The sequence below is a fragment of the Protomyctophum parallelum genome, assembly GCF_964188405.1.
Source record: "Protomyctophum parallelum genome assembly, chromosome: 3".
NCBI classification, from domain to species: Eukaryota; Metazoa; Chordata; class Actinopteri; order Myctophiformes; family Myctophidae; genus Protomyctophum; species Protomyctophum parallelum.
In genome coordinates, this window is record NC_139698.1 from 5405075 (window position 1) to 5415097 (window position 10023).

Genomic DNA, 10023 nt, shown 5'->3' on the forward strand with positions numbered 1-10023 from the left:
CATCCATAAACTACTCGGACATGGAGGAAGGAATTACATGCTGTCTCATCTCCGCAAAAAATATTGGATCATCAAAGCAAACTCTGCTGCAAGGAAAATCATAACCAACTGCACTGTGTGCAAACGACAGCGGGGTAGAGTTGGTGAGCAAAAAATGGCAGACTTGCCTTTGGAGAGAATTCAACCAGACAAGCCTCCATTCACAGATGTGGGAGTAGACTACTTTGGTCCTATAGAGATCAAGAGAGGACGAAGTATTGTAAAAAGGTATGGTGTAATCTTCACCTGCATGGCAAGCAGAGCAGTACATCTTGAAGTTGCACATACACTCGACACAGACTCCTGCATCCATGCACTAAGAAGATTCATCTGTCGACGAGGTCAAGTTTCATCTCTAAAATCAGATAACGGTACAAACTTCATAGGAGCGGAAAGAGAATTAAGGGAAGCACTGAATAGCCTGAATCAGGAGAAAATCCAGAATGCTATGCTTCAGCAAGGGATAAAGTGGAGCTTTAACCCCCCAGCAGGATCCCATCACGGCGGTGTTTGGGAACGACTGATCCGCATGGTACGAAGTGTACTCCGTTCTGTTCTTAATCAACAAGTGCTTGATGATGAAGGATTGCAAACTTTAATGTGTGAAGTAGAGGCAATTTTAAATGATCGACCCATCACCAAGTCTTCTGACGACCCAATGGACCTGGAAGCGCTGACCCCAAATCATCTTCTTTTATTAAAAACGCAGCCAATATTGCCACCTGGACTCTTTGTGAAAGAGGATCTGTACATCAAACGTAGATGGAAACAAGTACAGTACATGGCAGATCTCTTTTGGAAACGATGGACAAAAGAGTACTTACCATCAATCCAAGAACGGCAAAAATGGTCAGCTGAAAGGAGAAGTTTTGCCCCCGGTGACATTGTGGTGGTGGTAGATTCCACTGCACCACGAGGCGCCTGGTTACTGGGGAGAATATTGGAGACCATTCCTGATTCAAAAGGTCTTGTACGCACAGTTCGACTCAAGACCAAAAGCAACATCTTGGAGAGACCGATAACAAAGATATGTCTGCTCCAAGAGACTGAAAACTAAAGAGACTGATTTTCAAAGAAGATTGAATGAATTTACTTTATTTCTTTTGAAATTGTGAAAAAAAAAAAAATGAAAAAAATGAACATGTAAATGTAAATTTGAATATGACTCCTTATATGGTTATTAATTGTTACCCTTGAAACAATTAGGGGCCGGTGTGTAGGAGCCATTAGAAGAGAGGCATTATTTGTATTATTATTACCAGTATTATTTTTGACCACCTGGTGGCGGGCTTGAGACACACAAGGTGACCACTTATAAGGTGACACAGGGGCACTAGGAAGGACTAGACACAGGGAACCAGGGAGCAAACCGTTCTTACCAGCACAGCAGTATCAGCAGCACAGCAGTATTGGCAGCACAGAGACTAACATATAACCTATAATCTACTAATAACATCACTGGATCACTCACATCACTGGTATGTTCATGTTCATGCTCAATTTCATTTCTGATTTCTGATAAATAAATAACACTCAAACTGGATCAAAGACTGGACATCCATCTGTTGCCATTTTCTGTGTGTACTGCGTAGGATCACTCCCATACCTGTGAGGTAACAGCCAAAGATTGGAAACTGGAAAAATGGCAGTTACACACAGTGTACAACGTAAAGGTTTTTCTCCAGTGTGTGTAAACTGGTGTGCCGTCAGCTGACCTGAGTTATTGAAACTCTTGTCACAATGTTTACAGACATGTTTTTTTCCTGTGATATTTAGTACATCTATGCACGCTTTTAGTTCTCCTTTGAGTTCGCTTTGAGTTAAAGTCTTGCTAAACTGTTGATGACTGTGAGATCTCGGTTCCTCTGCGTCTCCTTGTCTCTTCCTGCTTATAGAGATGGTGTTTGAAGCCGACTGACCTCCACTGGTCTCATCCCAATCATCACTGTCTTCAGTGTCAGAACCAACTTCAACTTTAGAGCAGTGTGAAGAGATGTCTTCATCCCCATCTTCACTTTTCACTGCTAGTAATGTCAACATTGATCCAGTGGGCTCCTCTGGTCTTTGGAGTAGCTCCTCCTCTTCCTCTTTAATGTGTGGAGGCTCTGGTTCCTCCTGGAGCAGACTGGGGCTGCTCTCCTGTTTAGGGGAAAGCTCCTCTTTACACACAACCATGTGCAGAACGTCTAGGAGCAGAAAAATAGAGACTGGATTAGGAATGGGAATGTAGCTAGGTGGAATGTTGGGGTGTAAGGCTTTTCCGACATACGGAAAACGACCGGCTTAAGTTTTATTTATTTTTACTTTATTGAAAATGAATTAAAAAGGATACAGACACAAGAAATGCTTGTTTCCGTTGTTTTCCTTAAAGGTTGGTGTGGGCTAGCCCCTCCCACCCCTCCCTGGTGCAAAATCGGGTAGGAAAAATGGGGAAAGATTCCTGTCAGCCTAGCATAGCCAGCATTCATCTGCCTTTGCAATGCACATTACCCCAGGTGGATTGAGTCTGGCCCCTCTCAATTGTGGGAGGACTTAAGGAGGGCTGAAGTGGTGACGAGCCAACCAGATTTGTCTGGAACCCTAGGCTATAACCAACCATGTCCCAGTATTCAAATCTAACACTGAGAGGGACGAGTCCAATATCCACGCAGTGTTATTATCTCTATGCGAGGCTAGTCCTGTCATAGCCATGCATTAAATAGCTGAGAATAGCTGAGACCAATTTGCTTATGGCACTCTCAGACCATTTATATTTTTATAGTCAATGTTGAGTCATTTCCTTTTTACATGGCTTCATTGTTACATGTCAAAATAGTTTTTCTTTGTCGTTTGTCAACCTTTAGTCTAGTTCTCCCATCATCACTTTAAAGGGTTAATATTACAAGTTACAACAAAACTCAAATGCAGATGTCATGTATCTGCATATAACAATCAGTAATGATTAATTCCACATTTCTATTACTATAAACAATTGATTCCATCACTAATTTAAGCATCAGATCACAGATCACTTCTCTCTCTCTCTCTCTCTCTCTCTCTCTCTATCTATCTATATATATATATATATATATATATATACATACACATGTTACACTTTGTTATATTTTTTATACACTTTTAGAAGTGTTTGACTGTACTCTGTTGCCGTTTTCATTTCTGTCCAATTATTAAATCAATCCATCAAGGTGAAACTCTTGTCACAATGTTTACAATGGAAAGGTTTTTCTCCAGAGTGGCCATGTTGGTGTGTCATTAACACTCTCAAGCTCTTGCCACAATGTGTACAGCTGTAAAGCTTTTCTCCAGCATGGACAAGCTGATGTGTTTTCAGTTTATATGAGTCTAAGAAACTCTTGTCACAATGTTTACAGTAGACCGGTTTCTGTCTTTCTCTAGTGTGGACACGATGGTGTGTTTTCAGACAACTTGACGTAGTAAAACATTTGTTACACAATGTACAACAGAAGGGTTTTTCTCCAGTGTGGGTACGCTGATGTGTAGTCAGTTGAAACGACCGATTGAAACTCTTGTCACAATGTTTACAGTGGAACGGTCTTTCTCCAGAGTGTACACTCTGGTGTTTTTTAAGATAGTATTCCATAGTAAAACACTTGTTACACAGTGTACAACTGAAAGGTTTTTCATCAGTATGGGTAAGCTGGTGTGATTTCAGTTTATACGAGTCTTTGAAACTCTTGTCACAATGTTCACAGTGGAACGGTCTTTCATCAGTGTGGACACGCTGGTGATTTCTCAGAGAACTTGACGCAGTAAAACATTTGTTACACGTTGTACAACGGAAAGGTTGTTCTCCAGTGTGAGTACAGAGCTGGTGTCTTTTCAGAGATGTTGACGCAGTAAAACATTTGCTACACAGTGTACAACGGAAGAGTTTTTCTCCAGTGTGGACACGCTGGTGTGTTTTCAGATTAGTTGACAAAGCAAAACATTTGTTACACAGCGTACAACGGAAAGGTTTTTCTCCAGTGTGGGTACGCTGGTGGTTCGTCAGATTACATGCGTCTTTGAAACTCTTGTCACAATGATTGCAGGTGTGTTTTTTCTCTGTGATATTCAGGACGTCTATGCACGCTTTTAATTCTCCTGACTGAGTTAAAGTCTTGCTAAACTGTTGTTCCTCTGTGTCTCCTTGTCTCTTCCTGGTTATAGAGCTGGTGTATGAAGCTGACTGACCTCCACTGGTCTCATCCCAGTCATCACTGTCTTCAGTGACTTCAGTGTCAGATTCAACTTTAGAGCAGTGTGAAGAGATGTCTTCATCCCCATCTTCACTTTTCACTGCTAGTAATGTCAACATTGATCCAGCAGGCTCCTCTGGTCTTTGGAGTAGCTCCTCCTCTTCCTCTTTAATGTGTGGAGGCTCTGGTTCCTCCTGGAGCAGACTGGGGCTGCTCTCCTGTTTAGGGGAAACCTCCTCTTTACACACAGCCATGTGCAGGACGTCTAGGAGCAGAAAAATAGAACATGATAGTAAACACTGGATTAGGAATGGGACAATACTCATTATCGTTTATCATGTTAAAAACGCTGACAATAATCACATCGGTGAGACATTTAAAAGTATCGTCCTCTGTCACACACCAGTATCAAACTATCAATTGGCTATTTTATTATAATTATAATTTTCTTAAAACCCTCCACCGTTGATAAAACGGACATGTATATACAGCGCATTTGGTACGCTCTTATTTCACTCTACTCAAATCGATTCGTCAAAAATAGCAGACGCGTTGTGAGCCTGTAGATCTGCAACACAATGAGTTGTGAGCTTGTAGATCTGCAACACAATGAGTTGTGAGCTTGTAGATCTGCAACACAATGAGTTGTGAGCTTGTAGATCTGCAACACAATGCGTTGTGAGCTTGTAGATCTGCAACACAATGCGTTGTGAGCTTGTAGATCTGCAACACAATGCGTTGTGAGCTTAATTGTAGATTGTCCGTTTTTTTGGCGGGTATTACCCCCAGAATAGGGATGCCGGGTTTACAAGTGTTTTTTTTTTTTTTTAAGTGCCATTTCTAATAAAAAATATGAAATATGATTAATCTCACTCTTTTACTGCGCGCTAGGTGGTAGCATAAAGCCAACCATTGGCTCCCATTCTACAAGCCTCCGTTTATCAGGGTGGAGGGGGCTTGTGAGGAGTGATCATTAGCATTAGCGCAATACCCTTTACCTCTCGCATACCCTTTACCGCTCGGTTATATGCCGGGAGCGATGCGAGACAAAGTCACGAACAACGGATGCGCGACGGATTACCATGGACAGCGCTCAAAACTTTAGATACAGCCCTTTGAAAATCCTGATGGACAGAACCCATAGCTGGTGGGGACGGAGGCGTGTATGCAGTTGGCACCTGCCTAGCCGGGGGGGGTCTGAATATGTTCGTAGATGGCGCAAGAATTATACATTTTTGCCACAACAATAGTGACATGTCATTTTCATATTGTCCCATTAGTTTATTTTCATATTGTCCCATTAGTTTATTTTCATATTGTCCCATTAGTTTACTATGGGGACCTACCATGGGTCACGGACGGAAACGTACCGAGGTGTGGGTGGTCTTCAGGTTCCTCCTGTTTAATAGAAATGTCCCTGGAAGAGTCTGGAGAGTTCATCTTCACCTGCAGTCTGGACTCCACACACTGGTCTGAAACCATGCAAGGGAATGAAGACTTTGAGACATAGGCCTAGCGCGCACACACACACACACACACACACACACACACACACACACACACACACACACACACACACACACACACACACACACACACACACACACACACACACACACACACACACACACACACACACACACACACACACACACACACACACACGTTCAACAGGCCCCGAAAATGAAGGCTCTGTGTATCGGTTTGTTATGAAATCAGATTAACTTGAAATGGCGTCTCCGTCGTCCTAGTAACTGCAGATGTTCCATTATGGTCCTACACGGATCCTACACGGACCCTAACGGTCCTCGTCAATGCCAAATTAAACAAGACATACCGATCTGATTCTCGTTTGGATTAAGAAGCGTCGGGGAGACGGGCGGACACTCAACATTGCGTTGTGGTTTCACACCCTTAGCCGAGTGTTTTGTTGTTGTGATTGTTGTTGAGAAACAGGAAGACACTCGCCTTCTTCCTGTGACTGTCTATGTACAACAATACGTTTCATAAATGCAACTATGAGTCAACAATAACATATGTGTCACATACATTAACTATGCAGCCCATGTAATGTGTCAATTATAAACGCATCGTTGAAAGAATAAATACATAACGTAAATAAATGAACGTTTGTTTCTGACGGGATTCGAACTTGGTCCTCCGTTTGTCAGCGTAAAGTCCATCATGGACTTTAAACCTCAAGCGAGGTTCAATTTGAAAAGGACGGCTGAGGCCTATATACTTAAGGGTATGTAATTCTGTTACACTATCAATTATACATAATATACAGTTATGTGTCTAAAATTAGAAATGTAATGATTAGAATATCACATATATAAATACCGAATTGAGCAACTTTAAAACTGTGGCGTTCACATAAGCCCGAGTAGACGATGAAATGTCTCAAAATTGAAAGATCATGGTGCGTAGTTTTGTATGGGTCATTGGGTGCCTACTAGTCACTCAGGAGTTGAAGGCAACGAAAGGGCTGATATTCTGGCTAAAGAGTCCCTGTTATGGGAAAATGTAGATCTGAATATCCCACTTGGTAAATGTGAATGCTACAGTAGGCTATGTAAAGAAAAGCTTGAGTACCAGTGGCAGTTTGAGTGGACAGAAGAGCATAAATGTCGGCATCTCTTCTCTGTAGGCCTTCAATTAAAAATAATTGGAGGTGGAAATTAAAGTATGGGCTGCCGCTAAGGGAAGACATTGTCTTAAACTCAGACTTGGGCATTGTGGGCTTGCCTGTAGTTTAAGTGTGGTTGGTAAACATCCTAAAACCTAAATGGTTTGTGTGAGTGTGGGAGTCCAGAAACAAACAGTGCCGCATGTCATCTTAGTCTGCAGTAAATATACAAAAGAAACGTCAACAGCCGTTTGTTGAAGTTGAACTGTATGATCTGGGATTTACAAGCTTCTCTTTACAGTCAATACTGAGAATTGGACAAAACAGAATAAGCAGTGCTGAAATATCCGACTTTTACGGGGCCATGCAGTTTCGAATTGCAGCCGTCTGTATAGGTATTGAAACTGGCACTTTACACAACATTTTCAGAGAGACAGACAGACAGACAGACAGACAGACACACTGCACACACACACACACTATAGAGGTCTACTCGGTAAAGATGATAGGTTTTACTCACGGTCTTCTCAACACGTCAGAGGAACTTTAGAGTGAAGATCTGGTTGCTCAAAGCTCTATCTGGGTTGTCCTCGTCGTGTCTTCAGGTTGAAAACGGCAGACTGTCCCTCAACACGTCCAACTGGGTTAAGAACACGTCTGTTCACTAGTAATAGACGGACAAGCTTTAGCATTAGCTAGCCCACAAAACAAACAGACTTTGATCGTGTGTAAATTCCTCCAGTGTTCACAACGTGCCAGCCTCTAGTGTCTCTCTTTACACAGACTGTGTTGCAACCTCAGACACAATAAGTTACACACAAAGGCTTGTGCTGAAAACTGATATTATGACACAGACTTTCTCTCCGTCGCTGCTGCTGCGGCTGCTGCTGCTGGGCCTGTTATGTTGCATCAATAAGACTTCCAGTTTGCAAGCGGCACTGGCAGGTTTCTGGCTGCCTTCAGAATAAGACAATTTTAATACATTTAAGATGTTATGTATTTTTAAATGGCTTAATTGTTACACTAGAGGCTAGTACTTCTAAGTGCCCTATATGTTACATTATTTAAATTTAAATTGTCAGCCAAGTGCTGACACAAAGGGTAGAGTAGAGTTTATTTATTTTGGTCATTATAACAAATCAATACAGTGCCTGCTTTTTTTTTTTTGCAAAAGAAACAGACCAAAAAGGTGTAGGCTGAAGCCTATAAGCTTATAGTGCCTACCCTTCTAACAGATAAATGACTTTCATATAGGTAAAATAATACAACAAAGCAAACAGAAGGGAGAAAAAAAAACAAGAAAACAAAACAAAAACAAACAAACATAACATAAAACAAAGACAGACAGGATAATACAAGACAAAAAATAACAAAAACAACAAAACAAAAGGGTGTCCTATCTGAAAACGGCCCTTTATATAATACATATGGCCATTAAAGTGCACTTTAAATAGCACTGAGCTTTGTTTCAAATGTAAAGTGTAAGTGTGTTACAAATACAATGTATTATTATTATTATTATTAGTGCCCACATGTCCGTAGAGCCCAATTGCCCAGATGGTTTTGGTGCCCATGTGCCCACTCACCTATAATGAGCCCAGTTGTCCAAGTGACCACTCGTCCAGATGCCCAGTTGTCCAAGTGCCCACATGTATGTAGTGCACAGATGGTTTTGCCCATTAGAGCAGGGGTACACAACCTCAGGCTTAGCAGAGTGTGGTTGCGAATGCAATGAGCCACTTACTATGAGACCCTGCTGCTCATGTCTGTCTGTGTGTCTGTGTGTGTGTCTGTCTGTCCCGCTGTGACACCACCCGCCCGCCACCAGAGGGCGCAGCTGTAGCACACACACACACACACACACACACACACACACACACACACACACACACACACACACACACACACACACACACACACACACACACACAGGGCGCAGCTGTAGCACACACACACACACACACACACACACACACACACACACACACACACACACACACACACACACACACACACACACACACACACACACACACACACACACACACACACACACACACACACACACACACACACACACACGAGCTGCGTTCGCTTCCCGCGTTTGCGCGTCTTACTTGTTCATTAGAGTCTAATGAACCACACTCTGCTAAGCCTGAGGTTGCTTACCCCTACTCTAATGAACCACACTCTGCTAAGCCTGAGGTTGTCCTACCCCTACTCTAATGAACCACACTCTGCTAAGCCTGAGGTTGTCCTACCCCTACTCTAATGAACCACACTCTGCTAAGCCTGAGGTTGTCCTACCCCTGCTCTAATGAACCACACTCTGCTAAGCCTGAGGTTGCTTACCCCTGCTCTAATGAACCACACTCTGCTAAGCCTGAGGTTGTCCTACCCCTACTCTAATGAACCACACTCTGCTAAGCCTGAGGTTGTCCTACCCCTACTCTAATGAACCACACTCTGCTAAGCCTGAGGTTGCTTACCCCTACTCTAATGAACCACACTCTGCTAAGCCTGAGGTTGTCTACCCCTGCTCTGATGAACCACACTCTGCTAAGCCTGAGGTTGTCCTACCCCTGCTCTAATGAACCACACTCTGCTAAGCCTGAGGTTGCTTACCCCTACTCTAATGAACCACACTCTGCTAAGCCTGAGGTTGTCCTACCCCTACTCTAATGAACCACACTCTGCTAAGCCTGATGAGGTTGCCTACCCCTGGGCTACAATATTTATCTATTGCTTTAAAAAGGGAGGGATGATTCAGATCTGTTGGAACACTTACTCAGGGAGACATCCTCTAATGCAGGGGTCAGCAGCCTTTTAGACATCCTCTAATGCAGGGGTCAGCAACGTTTTTCACATGAAGTGCCATGCTTTTATCTTCTTGATAGTCAGTGTGCCATATCAACATTACAAGTCAGAGTTCAGAGTTTGAATGAATGTAGAATTATGTGCAGGATGTAATATTTGCACACTGATGTGAGGAGACTTTAATGTTATAAAATAAATGTCCTCTCTCACACTTATGTCAGTGTGCCAGTATGATCACCCTCCCCTGTGCCAATGCCTACCCCTGCTCTAATGCACCCATGCCTGAGGTTGCCTACCCCTGCTCTAATGCACCACACTCTGCTAAGCCTGAGGTTACCT

General features: G+C 42.8%; 1 protein-coding gene across 1 annotated transcript; it reads right to left on the bottom strand.

Moving 5' to 3' along the window:
• Window positions 1-3211: 3211 nt before the first annotated feature.
• LOC310856138 (uncharacterized protein) lies at window positions 3212-7590 on the bottom strand (the record flags this gene model as incomplete). Its single annotated transcript, XM_083761384.1, has 3 exons — window positions 7388-7590; window positions 5609-5710; window positions 3212-4503 (listed from the first exon to the last, which is right to left on the bottom strand). Exons 2-3 carry the CDS (start codon window positions 5676-5678, stop codon window positions 3212-3214), a joined length of 1362 nt encoding a protein of 453 aa, XP_083617510.1. The 5' UTR covers window positions 5679-5710; window positions 7388-7590.
• Between the last annotated feature and the right edge of the window lie 2433 nt (window positions 7591-10023).